We start from the raw sequence: 17,746 nt of genomic DNA, 5'->3' as shown, positions 1-17,746 counted from the left end.
AAAAATCTGTTGAGAATGATCGCTTTTCAGAACAAACAACTTTCAACTTTATGTTGCACTGTGTACGGCTTCCAAAAAAAATACTTATACTAGTGACAAGTCACCAGCGAATCAGCACGAGCTAGTTATAACGATGTGTGCTACTGACGGAAGCAACAATACTTTCGTTCTACTCATGTGTGCTGGCTGCCTTCGCTTAATCTTCACCGCTAGCAACCGAGATTCACTAACAAGCTAGCAAGTGTAAGAAACACAACCCTTTGAAGTGCGCTAACAACAGAGACACACACTTTCGCACTACACGCAAGTGCTCCGAGGTTCGCCAAATACTACACCGCTCAGCGACGAGATTGACTAACAGCTGAGCAAGTGATAGAACCACAATCGTTTGCCCACGGGGCCGTTTTTTTTTTCTTTCTTTGGTTGACCGACAAGCGATGATCGTAGTAGATGCGGTCGGAGTATCAACTTCGTCAACGACTTGTTTCAGTTGCAAATTAATATCGAAAGAGTTAGTTGTGAAGAGAAATGGAGAAATCTCACTTACTCACCAACCGAAGGAAGTGACACTCGATCAACAGCTCACCTTACAATGAATGATGGGTTGTTTTTTGGCACAAAAGAAAACTCTATTCAAACACATAAATACGGTCAAAAACACATAAATTTAGTACGGCCGAGCAAATTGAACACTTAGTAACGCCACTTTGCTGCCGTAATCTGGCAATCTGACGTATGCGCCAGCGAGTAAAATTTTCAGTACGGAGCTTTTTGCAAAAACGTTTCTTTATTGAGCCTCCGAGCAAATTTCAATAATCAAATCTGTACACTATGCGTTTAAACGGTGACAAAACATGGCCAAATACATAATTTGTGGAAAAAGGTTTATCAATGGAAGTTATGCTACCAACGTCATTTTGTTGTGGAAACAGCTATTATTTTTCACTGTTTCCAAGACCAAATGACGTACATCCATCGTAGCGTGCGACAAACCATTTCCAGATATTTTTTTTTACAATCAGTTAAATATTCACGGCTCGTGGAGCTGTATCTGAACCAAAAAAAAAGAGTTAATAGCTGAGTGCGGTAGCATGAGCGAGAGTGAGCCTGAGGATAATCCGGTAATAGAAGAGGTGCCTGGACTAACGAAGCGTATTCTTCAAAAGGTTATCCGCGAACGGAAATCTCGCCCGAAACTGTGCGACGTGAAACAGGTCCGATTCACGCGAGGATGTTTAGATTTCAGCTACAAGACACGTTTTGGAGGAGAATTCTGGAAAGTTAAACAATTTACTCATTCGCATTGAAGGAAGTACAAAAGCCAACATTCAGTCTTCAATCAACTCTTTTATTCAATAGCTTGGATAGAGGTATCGAAAAGTCAAAAAAGGAACATATTATTAAGAAACTCTGTCCTTTGATGCCGGAAGACAAACGACAGTATTGGGAAGATTTTGAAGTCAGCGATAACATTGAAGAATTCTCAATATTGATAACATCATTCTAGTCAACAATTTTGAAATAAATCAGAAATAAATCGATTATATTATTCTTCCTCTATAATTACCTAACGTATAACTTATGAATTTAAATCAAAAATCTAATAATCCCACCAGCTTGTCAATATTTTCACATATTATCTTATAATCAGGTTTTAGATGAATTCCTATTGAGTTTGTTTCTTGCAAAACGAAAGTCCGCACTAAACGCGTCATTCATTATGCAAAAACTATGAAACACAAGGACTTAATTAAGACCCAAACCTACCTCCTTCCGCCCTTCCAAACCTCCTCGTGAATAGGCAGAGCCATTGACACCTTGTGAAATTAATGATCATTTTACAAGTATAATGGTATAAAGGTTTTGTCCCTCATTTCTATTAGTCCTGAAGCTGCCACTAGTAATTAACTAGTAGTTTTTATGCGTAGAATTAAAGAATTAGACACAGCCAGTTTTTTATTATGGTCCTCACACTAACTGTTACTTTGAGACGTAATCAAAACGTTGCAAACATATTTTTTTGAAACTTACGTCACTTTGAGTAGAAATGGCGCATACGTCATTTTGTTTTCATAATGTTATGTTGGTATTTTTTAACATTTCTGAACATATTTTTATGTAATTAGGTCGAGTTTGGTATCTTCTATCGTTCAACTGCAAAAAACACAAATCGGTAATGTTGGCGCATACGTCAGTTTGCCAGATTACGGCAGTTTGGTTGATCACAGAATTTAGAGTAAATATTTCCGAAACAAAATCAAACTTAATTGCGAGCTACACCACAAGACGATCGATCAAGAAACCAGCGCTGCCAGAAGATCCTTACAACCGAGCTCCATCATCAGATTCATTTGGACACTCCTTTCTTAGCACTGGCAACAAAAATCGAAGGTAGATTGCCCTGCACAGTTGTTAACATCTACGTAACTAACAAACCACATCCGAGCTTTGAAAGTGACTTCTCTGACCTGGTTAACCAACTCGAAGCACCTTTCTTAATTCTGGGAGATTTTAACGCTCATCACAGGAATTGGGGCTGTGACCGAGATGATCCCAGAAGTAAAGCTATAGTCCGTGTATGTGAGCAACACGATTTGTTTGTAATGAATGACGGTGGTAGGATTGTTCGATCTCCTGGAAAAGATCGATTCCCTAGATCGCTTCAGACGAATGAGTCCAGGATCGATCCACCTAAAAAATCGAAGCAAAAGGATCGATCTCTGCAAGATCGATCCTTAAAATTTTTGTTTAAAAGGGGTATTGCCTGAAGGCTGCTTTATGCTGAAGTAAACAGTGTAAAATGACAGAAAAGATCATATATTTGAATGTCAAATGTAGGAACAATGAAAATATGTTTTTAAATTCAAAATCAGAATGTTTAACTTTTCATGATTTTGGAAGACTGTATATGACATATCAAAAACAGAAATTATCATCAATTCAGTCTTAAGTCATGACACAAAGGTAACATGTTCAGCTATCATATGGAAGGCTCATGTTCAATTCTTTAAGTATCCAAATTCATAATGTTTAATTAGGAAATATGAAAATTTTTATTTGAGGAATGTTTTAGTTCAAATGTAATTATAAAATTGAACGGTTTATTCTTCTAAAAACACTTATTTGTGGAGGTCTCATTGAAATGCTGATCAGCCTTCTACCGAGTTTCGACTACAAGAGAAGGTTTCCGAAAAAAAAAATCTGTGTTTTTGACAAAAACTAATGTGTTATTATGTGTTCTGACCTAAAAATTCACTAATGTTCACCAATTGAATCGTTTTTTAATATTCATAATTTCAAAGGTATGAACAAAACACATAAATTCTGTGCATTCTGTGAAAAAAATTATTATTCTGTGACCTGAGACACAGATTATGTGACGAAAATTTGCTTGAATTTCTGTGAAATTACAGATAATTTTGTGATTTCGCTAATCTTGATGAGATTTGAAGGTTTCGATAAGAAGTTCATCTTGAGCTTTGGATTACTTGAGCATTAAAAAATTCTCAAGTATATAGAAATATAAAATGCTACCCATTATATCGGTCTCAATTTGATTAGCATGGAAGCACCAATAATGAAACGCAGTCTTAAGGATGATGCAGGAATGACCATTTTGCACTGAATCTCGAAATCTCCGCAATATATAGAGAAAAAAAACTTCAAAAGATCGAAAGATCGGATCGAAAATAAACCGATTTAATCGATTTTTCCAAGGCTAAAGAATCGATCCAAAAAATCGAAAATTTGAGTTCAGAAGATCGATCTCCTAAAGATCGATCCAAGATCGACCAATCCTAGACGGTGGTACAACCTTTTCAAGAGGCAGCACATCGACAGCAATCGACTTATCGATATGTTCAAGCGATATGATAGGAAAAATAAACTGGTTGTTACACGATGATTCTCGAGGCAGTGACCATCACCCAATTGAAATTATTAGTAATAAAAGCACAGATAAAAGCTTTCCTCAAACAGGTAGACGACCGCGATGGCAATTAGACCGAGCTAACTGGGTTGATTATGAAGCCGAACTATTGGCACTTGTAGATCGAGACACTCAGTATTCACCTAGCCAGATTGGCAACTTCATCCTTGAAGCGGCAAATAAATCCATACCAAGAACTTCGGCCAAACCAGGTCCACGTTCAGTTCCATGGTGGAATGTAGATGTAAAACTAGCCATCAAAGAACGTAGGAAAGCTTTGAGAGCCTGGAAACGTGTTTCCCCTGATGATCCCAATCGAGATGCTTATCTGGAAAACTGGCGTACTGCAAGACAATCATGTCGCCGCATTATTAAAGAAGCCAAACGGGATTCATGGTTAGAATTTCTAGATGGAATATCACCACGATCATCACTGCAAGAAGTGTGGCGTCGAGTTAACTCGTTACGAGGACATAGAAGATTAAACGGCTTCACGCTAACTGTCGATGAAAAAATAACAGACAACCCTACAAAATAAGCAATGAACTTGGCCGTTATTTTTGTCAAATTTCTTCCACTGAAATGTACCCTTCCGCGTTTATTAGTAAGAAAAGTTTGATGGAAGAGCGTGAAATAACCACGGTGTACAATATAATAAGGTGATATCTTCCCGATAATGTCGTCATTACTATCCATCTAGTGACCTACGCGCGCAAAACTTTTTGCCTGGCACGCTATAGGCAGATAGTAATGACGTCACTAATTTGCATTCAAACGAGTTGTTTACTCGAGTTAGTAGCCTACCTTATATACTTATACCGTGTGAAATAACATTCAATCAAACTTTGACATCACCTAGGCAACGATACAATGATCCCTTCTCTATGACTGAACTATTGTATGCCTTAGACAATGTTAAAAGCAAGTCTTGTGGCCCAGACGAAGTGGCATATCCCATGATAAAGCGTCTACCGCTACGAATTAAACAGGCTCTTCTGGACGGATACAATATGCTTTGGGAAACCGGATGCTTCCCTGAAGAATGGCGCAGGAGTATTATCGTCCCTATACCAAAAGTATCTAACAACACAAAAACGCCATCAAGCTTTCGTCCTATCAGCCTAACAAGTTGTATGTCTAAAATTCTTGAACGAATGGTGAATAGGAGGCTCGTAACGCACCTGGAAAGCAATAATTTACTTGACCAACGACAATATGCTTTTAAAGAGAAAAAGGGAAAGGAACTGGTGTATATTTCGCGGATCTAGCTAATATTTTAGAAAAATTTTTGTTTCAGATTTTTATCGCCGTTATAATTGTTGATTATAATATTTTAATGGCATTGCGGCGAGATGAATTCTAAGTAGAAATTTAAGACTTTGTGAAATATATAGGTGGATAGATGAAGCGAGTGCGCTTCGTAGAAGAAGTGAGTAGGCGGTGAAGATGTAAGCGAAGGGCAAATTTTTGAAGAAAGCTCAAAGCTCTTGTAAGCGGCTGTTGGTTATTCTTTTGCTCGCTTAGGTGTGTATACACATCTAAGCCACTCTGGGCTGACTGTAGAGGGGGGCTGCGATTGCTTCGCCCCCTCTCCATAGTCAGTCGGTGCGCAGCAAAGGATTAACCAACAGCTTTGAGCTTTCTTCAAAAATTTGCCCTTCGCTTACATCTTCACCGCCTACTCACTTCTTCTACGAAGCGCACTCGCTTCATCTATCCACCTATATATTTCACAAGTCTTAAATTTCTACTTAGAATTCATCTCGCCGCAATGCCATTAAAATATTATAATCAACTATTTTAGAAAAAGCATCTAAAGATAATATGCACGTTGATATGGCCGCTTTAGACCTTTCCAAGGCCTACAACAGAGTCTGGAGGCACGCATACTCTGTCAATTGCAAAAATGGAATCTACAAGGTAATCTCCCAACCTTCATAAAATCTTTTCTAGGTAAAAGAATTTTTCAAGTATCTGTGGGAAGCACACTCTCCGAAGAATTCATCGAAGAAAATGGGGTTCCACAAGGCTCCGTCCTAGCAGTAACGCTATTTTTAATCGCAATGCAAAATATTTTTACGATCATCCCCAAGAATGTGAATGCGCTTGTATATGCAGACGATATAGTACTAAGTTGTTGCAGGGAAAACACCTGTTCGTGTGAGATTACCCTGCAAGCAGCAATAAGGAGTATCGCACGATGGTGTACATCCGTAGGATTTCAAATGGCACCTGAAAAATGTTCAATGACGCATATCTGTAGTCATAGACATATACCATGGTCGCGAACTGTAACTGTTGAAGGTAAACAAATTCCTTACCATAAAACTATTAAAGTTTTAGGAGTTACCTTGGATCGAAACCTATCTTATGTACCATACTTCCAACGAATTAGAAACGACATTCAGTCCAGTATCAAATTGATCAAATACTGGGTAGTAATCATTCTGTTAATAACAGGAAAACTATTCTAAATATTGCAACAGTTTGGTCACTAGCAAATTAACATATGGTATTGAGCTGACCTGCAGAGTAGATGAAACGTTAATTCAACAATTTAGTCCTCTTTACAACAAATCGATTCGTATTGCTTCAGGGCTCTTACCGAGTACCCCTATTCTTTCTGTATGTGCTGAAGTTGGAGTTTTACCCTTCAAGATGATTCTGACCAAAATCATTGCGAATAGAGCCGTTCATTATCTCGAGCATCGAAGTAGAAACCAGTATACTCCTAATCAAGTCGATATCGCTGCCTCTGCCAACCGATTGTTAAATGAGGTTACTGGGAATACCCTCCCACCAGTTTTACGTTGTCATCGAGTTAGCGATCGTGATTGGTTTGTGCCGAAACCGAAAATAGATTGGAGTATAAAACACAAATTGAAAGCTAGTGATCCAGCATGGAAAGCACAAGCTACGTACAACGAGCATATTGCACAGTTCAGTGTTCACTCAAAGCTTTACACAGACGGTTCCAAAAACAGCGAGGGAGTGGGCTTCGGGATTGTCACACCGACTGGAAACTTTTCTTTCAAACTACCGAATATAGCATCTGTGTTCACCGCCGAGGTTGCTGCTTTGAAAATCGCTGTTGAACATGCAACTGAACTTGCCAATCCGATTGTTATCTTAACCGACTCGGCAAGTGCGCTACAAGCCATCGAAAAGGGATCAAGTACCCATCCTTGGATACAGGCCATTGAGAGCGAAAACTTAAGCCAAATAACCTTCTGCTGGATTCCCGGGCATAAAGGAATAAAAGGTAATGAAGAAGCAGATAGAGAAGCTGCCAAAGGCAGAAACGGCCGTGTCTGGAGCAAGTTTATTCCGAAAATGGAAATTAAACGACATATTTTATCCACGATCTGGCTAGCTTGGGAAAAACCGTGGTTCAATGAGAGACAGCTTTTTTGTAGGAAAGTAAAAGGTTCAGTAAGTGTGTATGAGGATCGGACACATTGTAGAGAACAGCAAATCTTGTCACATTTAAGAACTGGTCACACGAAACTTACACACCTCCACTACCTTGACTCGAGTTGCCGTACCCGTCCAACATGTGAAATTTGTGAAACGAGCCTGACTGTTGAACATATTCTCGTGTGCTGTCCGCAGTTTCAGATCTACCGAGAAAACCTGGATTTATCGACGTCTATCCGAGAAATTTTAAGCAACGACAGAGAAGCTGAAGATAAAATTTTGAACTTTCTGAAGATGAGTCAGCTGTATGATGCAATCTAATGAAAAATCTACCAGAGACGAATTAACTGAAAAAGCTAAAAGTCTCTCTAATTAAATAAAGAATAAAAATCTTAGATTAAGTATCAACATGCGTCGATCAATGTTCGGAAAATCGCTCAAGAAAAGCAATCAGGATCGATTTCTAGCTAGAATGATGATATCTCCGAGTGCTGTGATACGCACGTGGTAAAAGTACCCAGTGAATGTATGTCGAAAATCAATACTAACTTGATACAAGAAAATATACCATGCCCCATGGTAGGCTACCGTTGCTATTCGTCACGTGGCTAATCGAAGGTGATCGACATACTGCGTGATACATTTTGAACGTCGATCCCTCAATCATTCCCGAACGTCTATCCTCGCATCATTGCTGATAATGTTCGTTATTGATAGACGATCATGAATGTTTCAGAAGGAAAAATCTGAAAAAATACCAGGACGACATGTTCAAAAAAGCCGTAGCACATACTGGACTGTTCATTGCGGTTACCTAGTCATGATTTTGTCCTTCTACGCAAAGCGAAAAATAAAAAATCATCTGATAGCCTACATAGATCGCTCAGAACTGAGGCGCTTAGGATCAGAGGGGTGCATGTGCCGAGTGATGATTCCGCAACTTATAATGAACGAAATTTGCAAGTTCCACGATCCCAATTCCCAGAATTTGTTGAAAACTTCTCTCTTTTTTCTAATGGATACACAAGAATACCTGCATATGTGTTCATTCATTGGAATCAACTGTTTAGCTAGTCGCTTTTTTCCGGTAGACTCAGCGTACCCTTCCCCTTGGCTTTGTCGCTTTTCCGCAAGTGGAGTTTCCAGACTGACTGGTTTCGTTGGCGTTTTCGGGGTCTTAATAAATGACCAGCTGACTCTCCAGAAGTGAACTCATTCCCGTTAGCAACTACAGCAGCAGCAACTTCTGATTCTCCAGAAGAACCGTTGATGTTCAATTTTTCTTTTTTGGTCCAATTCTACCAGACCCCTTTCCTAAAATGTTGTATGTATGTATGTATGCATGTATGTATGGTTCCCCCATCGGTAGCAAGGTCCTGCCTATGTCTGTGTGGTTAGCCCGAAAGCTTCCACGGCCGATGCCAAAAATTTGTAGTTAAGTGCGTTTTGTGTCTGCCTTTCATCCTTATTAGCATAAGCTTAATTTGCCATAAAAAAAATTTTTTTTCGTATACATAACAATGAGATTTTACATATTTATAAACCTGCCGACGAAGTTTCCCCTGAATCTATTTTCATCATTTCTCTATCTGAGGACTTTGGATTATCCTGGTCAGAACCAGTAGAAAATTCTGAAAAGTCGGAACTAGATGATGATTCCATGTTTGTTTTTCCATTACTTGTTTTCAACTGACAAAAATGTATACATTTTAATGAATTCATCCTAAATGTTCGATTCTTTGGTGTCAGTCACCAAACGAAACAGGATTTCCATTAACACGTTATTTTATAAACAGCTTAAACAAATCGAAATAATTTTTATTTTGACCTGTGTCTTCTACAGAATGTTAATCTATACTTTAAATTTCCAAAAAACAGTTTATCTCAGTTTTGATAAAAAATCACTTGCACCCCTCTGATCCCAAGTGCCTCAACTGATACATATCAGTTATGATCCTAAAGGTTGAAAGTTGTTAAGGAAGGATATCAGCAGAAATAGATTCATGTAGGTGAAATTAAAGATGAACTGTAAAGTTATTTATCACTGCTTTTTAAACGCCTTCTCATTCAAAGATAGCTCAAAATCGCATAAGCATATAATAATAAATAATGTTGAAATCGATAAAAGCTATCCTTAAACTTAAACATTTTTGTATGATACATGTGTCACTTGCTATATTAAAAAAAAATGATTAAAAAAAGCAAAAAATTTCCGTAAATTGCTTAGGCTTGGATGATCAACGTTTCTCTTGAAGTTTACAAAACTCTCTGGAGCCACCAGGTATTTGAATATATACACGGTGGTTTTTTACGCTTTCAAAAAAAAAAAATCGACAAACTCTACCGAGTTTTCTTAAAAAAAAATATGATTAAAAATTCTAGAAAAGAATTTTTAATCTGAATTTAGGTATCTACAAAAACTCATGAATTTTGAAGAGAATTCCAAAATTAACAAAATTAAGGATTTTTCCAGGGAACTATTTTTATTTCCAGTTTAACATTCCATTATTTCGGCTGTTCGACAACATTAATCGGGAGGGGTTGATTCAACAGCACCTGGCACTTCTGCTCGGTTTGGTCGAATATCTGAAGAGCCAAATTTAGCACCAACACCAACACATTCAGTATGAGATTGGTATAGTACAAATATGGCCACCATTTCTTACAAGTCCGGTTACGAACCTTCATCCGGTCCGAATCCATTACGGCCCGCAGGAGCAAAAGAAAAACCTTAAATAGAAATATGTAACCGTAATCTATAACTAGCGAGCTTCGTAGTTTATAATCATCTGTGATTACTTACAACAAAAAAAGCCGAAATCGAGGATAGGCTTATCAACACATAGAACATTTGACCAAGCTCGGAGCCAACCTGACTCAGCATGTCAATTTGCTGAAAATTAACGGCTAAAATTGCCAGCAGACCGGTGGAACTATTCACGTCATACTTTAGGGTAAAGTCGTTGACTCCTCCTCCATCGGATTGGTCGTCAGTCGTTCCCGGTCGGCGATTCAAGTTGCGTAGAGGCACTTCCTCATTATTCGGAGATGGACTCATATTAGATCTCCGACTTATTCGTAACTTTTTACCGCCGAAAATGCATCCAAACCGACTGGCTGTTGCGTTTTGACTGGTCAAAAAGTTGCAAAATTACTGCACTTTTTCGCATTGATAAGATAATAGGCGAATTTTCGATCGATAAAACCTAGCCGAATTTATGGCTAATAGAAATGATTCACGCCGTTATTCAGGCTAGCAGGCTAAGTGATTTCATGATTCCTGATGAATTTTTCCAAATTTCGATGAGCTAGGAATTCTCCTAGAGCTCATTTTAACATTTTCCTATCATTGATTGCTGATTCTGGGTTTTGTTGCGATTCCTTTGTAGACGCATTCAAATATTCATGTAAAACATTATTAGCAATTTCAGAGTTTTTTGTCAAACTTTTCTAACGGACGGAAATCGGATTCAAGTTCACATACAGCCAGCTGATTTTAAGTTAACGAAGACGACAAAGTTGTGCGTTTTAATGCTAGAAATAATTATGAAGCATTTGTGGTGGCTCCAGAGAGTTTAATTTTCTCCATCACTATTCTCAGTAAAAGAGTTTCTTGTCTCGAAAAACTAGAGATGTACCGAATAGTGGTATTCGGCGAACGGCCGAATACCGAATACTAACGTTTTCAACTATTCGGCCAAACGAATATTCGGCCGAATATTCGGTCGAATATTCTATTGAGTTTTCAATGAAAAAAACCTTAAGCGATTATTTCAATGCTTTCTATTTCTTCCATATCAATGCCCCTCATGTTTTAAGTCGATTATTTTCCACCAGATGATATGATCAGATGATGTTTTACAACATATTTTTTGAGTAGGGGTCTTTCTGGTTTTTAAAATGTCACCAGTAACTGAAAAGACATCAGATAATAAAACATGTCGAAACAGGTGCCAAGCTATTTTAAATTGCTCTACTGATAGTGAATTAGGTGAAGATCGAATTTGAGCAAGATATTTTTGAAATAGTTGTTGAAAATATAGATGATCTTCAACCTTAAGAAAACCATGCTTTCATTCAACCATACGTATCCAGACGGTCAGGCATTCAGAACGATTTTTGAAAAAAGAGCAAAATTTATGTATATTATGAAATTTTTGGAAAATTGAACACAAAATTTTAAAGAGGAACTTGAGTTTTTATTTGATTTAGCATATAATCTGAATAAACCCGAGCAAAACTCGGGAGGAATAAAACAATATCTGGATGTCCCGTCCAGTTTGACTTACCTGGATTCTTTACTGGATTTGTGGGCAAGCCCGAATAAATCCAGAAAATCTGGAATAAACTATAACCAAAGTATAAAGCGATACCGTCCACCGTTCTCCTGCACGATCTACAGTGAAAGATACGCGGAAACACCTTAGCTGTTTTGCTGAAACCATACGTTTTTAAAGATTGTGTAGCTTTTACAACATAACTTTTGGATATTGTACAAGTTATCAAAAATTATTTGAAAAATTTACAAGTCTGTAGAAGATATTCGGCCTATTCGGCCGAATACTTAGGCCCTTATTCTGCGCCGTGCATGAGGTGAAGTTTGTCACCTCACCTCGGAGTCACCGTGAGTTTTGTCACCTTATTCCCGGAGTCGATGTGGGCAAAGTGACAGAGACTCATTCCTAGGTGAGTGACTGGATGAACCCATGTGTCAAATCAGCTCGGTTTGTTTTTATTTTGCTTGCGCGTCGAAATTTTAAAATTAAATTTTGAAGAAAATATTAAAAAATTCGGTTCGAAAACCGTCACCGTAAGTCTGTACGGCTTAAGCGAGTAGGTTAAGCTAGAAATGGAGCCGAGGATCGTAGCGGATGTGGAAAACGAACTAATATCCCATCCTTCAGAGGAGGACACAAAGGTATAGTACACGGAAGTCGACGGTTGTTGTTTGAACGCCAACACTCGCAAATAGGACCAGCACCAGTGGCGATATCACTTTTCCAGCAACGCCACACTGAACCCAAATCCACTCTTAAAATACACATGATTTTTCACTTAAAAACAAGGATCCAGTGATTTTCTTCCATTCAAGTGCGACATATACATTTCACTTGGCAGTCACTTAAATTTCAAGTGAATTCATCCACATTCACTTCAGTCGTCACTTAAATTTGAAGTGAGAAAAAATATTCACTCCCCCATCACTTGAATTTCAAGTGAATGTTGGGTCGGTTGTGTTTATTTTCAGAGTTCAAAATGGTAAATTTTAAAGAGCAGCGTTTAAAGCTTGTGCTGGATTTGGATTTTCCCAATTCTTTACTAGGCGATTTTGACGGTAGTTTGTGTTAAACGTGATGTGAGGATAAGTTATTTAAAGGTGTTATCATGTTTCAGCTTGTGGGTTGAACTGGAAAGATTTTCTGGTTTGCAGCAGGGAAGATTTAGAAGTCGCACTATCCGCAGTAATCGATCTACCTTGGGATTACGATGGAATTTTCCAATCAATAAATTTATGGTGAAAGCGTAATGTAAGTATTTGAAATCGAAGTGGTGTTCTATAAATGTTCTTTGTTTATTTAAAAAAACGCGTGAGAAACTTACTTAGAAACTCAGATAAATTTCACTCGAATTTCCTAGTTTAATTCACTTGACCGGTCACTTAAGTGAATTCACTTGACCCATCACTTAAAATTCAAATGAAATTACGTATGGCGAGAATTCACTACAGATGTCACTTATTTTTTAAGTGAAAATTATTTTGGGTGCAGCCGTGCAGGATTGCCATATTGGCCATATTGGATTTTTTTTGTGACGTCACAAAAACGAATATATCGAAAATTTATATGCGAATGGCAGAAATTTCAAAGAAAAACATGTTTTAGAACGAAAATGAATTCCAATTTCATTTTGATTGTGTTGTAAGACCTCTATTTCACTATGTTATGAAATTTTCTGGTCCTTTGAAGATTGTATTATGTTTTTTTTTCTCATTTTAATAATGAACGCAATGTCATCTTGGAGCTAAAACGTTCAAAAACGAAGATAAAATCTACTTTAAAAAGATCTAGCTGGTAGTTATTGAGTGTTCAACTGATTGTCATGATTTTTATCCAATCGGTTTACCATATTCAATTCTTATGTAGAACAATTAACATCAATTGATTATTGTTAACTCGATTTCCTAAAATGCGAATAAATAATTGTGGTTTTATATAAAAGTTTGTTTTTTGATAACTTTTTTGTAATAAGGATCTTAAACTGCACTGACTTGATCATTTTCATGGAAGACTTTGAACTAATTTTTAAGTTTTGAAAATTTGAGTAGGGAAAATCCACCATTTTTTCGAACTTCGATGGTCTATTTCATACAAAAATTACTCGAAAATTCAACTTTTTTCGTACCAATCTTGAAGAGCAAGAATCCTTCTAGAATAACAGGTATTAAAAGTGGAACATTTCCAGCAAATTCTTCAAATTATCAATGAAAAAGGCAAATTTCCTAGTAAATTAACAGATTTTTCGTGATTGTGACGTCGCAGTGTGTACTAATACTAAAGCAGGGCTGCCTCGACACTACCTTCTTTAAATATTCCTTGCCTAAAATGTAGCAGCGGCGGCTGAAGGAAAAACAGTCAGTCAGCAACGGATACCTGAAGTGCCGTTTCGGAAGTAGAAACAGACGCTGCCGCAGAGCAGTTCAATTGATCTTTCTACCACTACTAAGGCCCTTATTCTGCGCCTCGAGTGACGTGACGATAGTCGAGTCACCCAAGTCACTCTATTCCAGCAGTCGGTTTAGGTGAGAAACGTCACTTCGGATGAACTTTGTGAGTTCTTACCCTATTATCGTAGTCACCGTGGGTGAGAATTGTCGCATTCGGGTGACGATTTTAGGTGAGGATTGTCGGTATGGATTTAGGTACCGACGAGGCAAAAATTTTAACAAAAATTCATGTCAAAAGAGATTTTAAATGATAAAAGGGATACGGAAACCTTAGCACTGAACGAAAAAGCTTGTATGAAAAGTTTTCAACCTCATTTTAAGCATTTAAAATTGCAAAGATAAAAAAGTGCAATCAAAAGCGAATTCTGGGTTTTACATTTTACAATCGGAATATTAATATGCAAATTCGATTGAATTTGATCCAAAATCTGAACCTGGAATGCTAATTGGAATCTGCAGCTAGGGCCTTGATTTTTGTATCAAAATTCAAATCTGAAAATTTTCTTGTTTAATGAAATTGATTATGATATAAACAATAACAGTTAATTGATTGCATTCAGCAAGTTCCTTAAAAAGTGTCCCCATAAAACCGACTTATGGACTTATGGTTAAGTTAATTGAACAAACACATTGAATCATTTTACTTGTTCTTTATTTGTATCAGATTCGAATCATGTTCCATTAATCCGATATTATAGGGCACCATTTTCCTGTTTGTTTGGATAACGTGCCACTATTAACCCTACGCTTTTTCGGAACACATTCCCGTCGCTGGGGGGAAGCCGTCACTTACATCCCACTTCACATACATACGTCGGTATTTTCGGTCTCATTAAAGATTCGGTTTTAAATCCCACAGATCGTCTTTCTAGTCGTCACCACCGGTATATCTGGTGTTCCGAGGTATCTTCTTCCGTCGTATAAAGAACGAAATGAACAAACAGACTGGACGGAATAGTTAAATGGATTCCATCGAAAAGCGCAAGACGAACTTGAACACCGATGATACGACTGATTGTTTTCATGGTCCAAACCTGTTTTTTTTCTCATTTCGGGAACAAAAGGTAGACAAAAGTTAGAAATGGTGAGATTAAAAGAAGCAACTTATTTTTCCAACCTGAAATAGCTGCTAAGGTTGTCGCAGATACTCGGAAGCCTTTTTGCGCACCGATTTGTGAGACAGCAGTTGTCCCTGCATGCTGTTCGAATTTTTGTTGCTCTAGTTTGATGCTGTTTCTGAAATCCGGGCTGGGCTGGAATTCTCTGTGGCTGGAATTTCCACTTTTGTAGCCAAATTTGTCCTTTTTTTCTAATTGATCAGCTTGCTAATACCGTACAATCCTATAATTGTCCAGGACGGGGCACAATTTTCACTCGTTATTTTAAAATTCAATTTTCAAAAACCGAACCGTAAACACCGGCACAACACAATCAGAGAAAATTTAGCCATTTTGCTAGATGGGTTCATCCAGTCACTCAGCTCGGAATGAGTATCTGTCACTTGCTCTCACCTCACTTAAACCGACTGCCGGAATAAGGTGACAAGAGTCGAGTGACGGTGGGGTGACTCGCCAACTGTCACGTCATTCGCGGCGCAGAATAAGGGCCTAAATTTCGGCACAGAAAAGTTTCGGATAATCCGGATATGTTGAGGAATCACAAATTCAGTTATAAATTGATTTTGTGCTTTTTACATTTTTTTCTTAAAGCTGTTTTAAATAAGAAAAAAAACAAAGGCCCTTATTCTGCGCCGCGAGTGACGTGACGTTTGGCGAGTCACCTCACCGTCACTCGACTCTTGTCACCTTATTTCGACAGTCGGTTTAAGTGAGGTGACAGCAAGGTGAGAGCAAGTGACACCTGTTCATTCCAGCTGAGTGACTGGATGAACCCCAAACTGTCAAACTTGTGTTTTTGTTTTTTCCTTCGTTTCATCGTGGCGGAAAATATTCGAAAGTTTACGAAATCGCGTCTAATAATATTTTATTTAAACTACTATACAATGTGGAAACCTTCCGGCTCTCAAGGTGCGCTGCATCGAAATCTTCGACTACCTTTCGCCGTCGGCGATTATTGGTGGCAAAATTATCTGCATACACGGCGCCTGTTACTGAAACAGGAAGTTCCCCACGACAGGCCAATGTGCGATCTGCCATGAAGCCCAGGAGCCGTTGGGGAGTTTCGCCTCGCGGTGTTAGTATCGGATATGGTTTACCAGTTCAATGCGGTCATGATTTCTCGAGCACATCAACTGGTGATGGAAGGATACAAGTGGCACTTTAATGAAACTATTCAGACCTTTTGATCCCTGGGGACTATCCCTACCGGTAAGATAGTTAATTTTTTCGTACAGATTCTTCACTAATGTTTGAAATTGTTATTTTTTAGATGTTAACATCAGGCCGATCACTTTTTACAAAACCCGATCGAAGCCTGTGCTTCATTTGTATCTTAGATGGTATCTCCGACGAGTACGACTCACTTCCCTTCCATTCCCAACGACCGATCGATCAACCTACCTTGCAGAGAAGGCCAGAACCCAAGAACAGAAACAAGCGCTGAAAGGTCGAAATTGCAGAGCAGCTTTGAAACGTCGTACGTACTGTTCATGGAACAGCTGGACGAGGTTGTCGAAATGAACAAAACGGACCAGTTGAATTTCATCGGCAAACATCCGGAACAGCAACAATTCTTATCGAACCATCATCGGTGACTGACAACACTGACGGCCGAAGCCTCTAAATACATGTTTTGTACATGATACATGCTCTGTACATGATACATGTTTCGCTGTAACTGATTCTTTTGCATTTCCGAATCTACCTAATAACCCCGCGTGATCTTTAAGATACATTTTAAAAAAATTACCTGATAGTCTAAAATAGTTTTCGAGATGTGTTTTGGAAAATAAATCAAAATTGATCATCTTCGTTCAATTTTCTCAGTAAATTTTATTAAAATTCACCATTCCTCTGAAAAAAAACTATGAAAAATTGGGATCCCTCAACACAACTTTTTGGTCCGAATGATCGGCGGAATGCACTTTACGTCATCGGGTTAAGGGGCCGTTCACATACCACGAGGACAACTTAGGGGGGGGGGGGGAGGGGGGTATGGAAATGTCCACGCTCGTCCACGGAGAGGGGGGTAGGGGTTTGGGTCATGTCCACGTGGACATACTTACTTTCAAAATATTTTCTAAAGGTGAATAAATATTAAGGGGGGGGGGGATAGGGTCTAACACTTTCAAAAAATCAATTTTTTTATTTTTTTATTTTCTTATTGTAAAACATTTCAAGAATGTTGTGTCAAATTTTCAAGTCAATTGAAGCAAAAATGTAGAAGTTATAGGCCTTTATCTCCTGCTATCTAATACTGCAAGAAAGCAAGAGCAGAAACTTCAAACGCGTTTTTCTCGAAAGCACATTTTTAAAGTCCGTGGACATCGTCATTTGAAAACTACTTATCCGATTCTTTTCAAATTTGGAACATATTTTCTACATATAGAATACCAGACCCCAACGTTTTTATTTTTTGATTTTTTTACTTTGGGGAGATTTTAGAGGTGAAAAATGGCGGATTTTTAAGTGAAAAATCGTAGTTTTTACTTCAAACAGCCACAAAAATGTCATTAAAATATTTTTAAGTTAAATAAAAACGTTGGGGTCCAGAGAAAC

At 38.1% G+C, this 17,746-nt stretch overlaps 1 protein-coding gene across 1 annotated transcript; it reads right to left on the bottom strand.

Moving 5' to 3' along the window:
* Positions 1–9,820: 9,820 nt before the first annotated feature.
* Positions 9,821–10,463, bottom strand: LOC129750761 (uncharacterized). Its single transcript, XM_055745787.1, has 2 exons — positions 10,149–10,463; positions 9,821–10,075 (listed from the first exon to the last, which is right to left on the bottom strand). The coding sequence occupies exons 1-2, from the start codon at positions 10,401–10,403 to the stop codon at positions 9,851–9,853; spliced, it is 480 nt and encodes a 159-aa protein (XP_055601762.1). The 5' UTR covers positions 10,404–10,463; the 3' UTR covers positions 9,821–9,850.
* Between the last annotated feature and the right edge of the window lie 7,283 nt (positions 10,464–17,746).

This window comes from Uranotaenia lowii, chromosome 3 (assembly GCF_029784155.1).
Source record: "Uranotaenia lowii strain MFRU-FL chromosome 3, ASM2978415v1, whole genome shotgun sequence".
NCBI classification, from domain to species: Eukaryota; Metazoa; Arthropoda; class Insecta; order Diptera; family Culicidae; genus Uranotaenia; species Uranotaenia lowii.
This window is presented reverse-complemented; position numbering and strand designations above follow the sequence as displayed.

Coding starts and splice junctions, on each gene's coding strand:
- LOC129750761 (XM_055745787.1), bottom strand. CDS start 10,403: ATGAGTCCATCTCCGAATAATGAGGAAGTGCCTCTACGCAACTTGAAT. Junction 10,076..10,148: donor CGATTTCGGCTTTTTTTGTT/GTAAGTAATCAC, acceptor TTTCTATTTAAG/GTTTTTCTTTTGCTCCTGCG.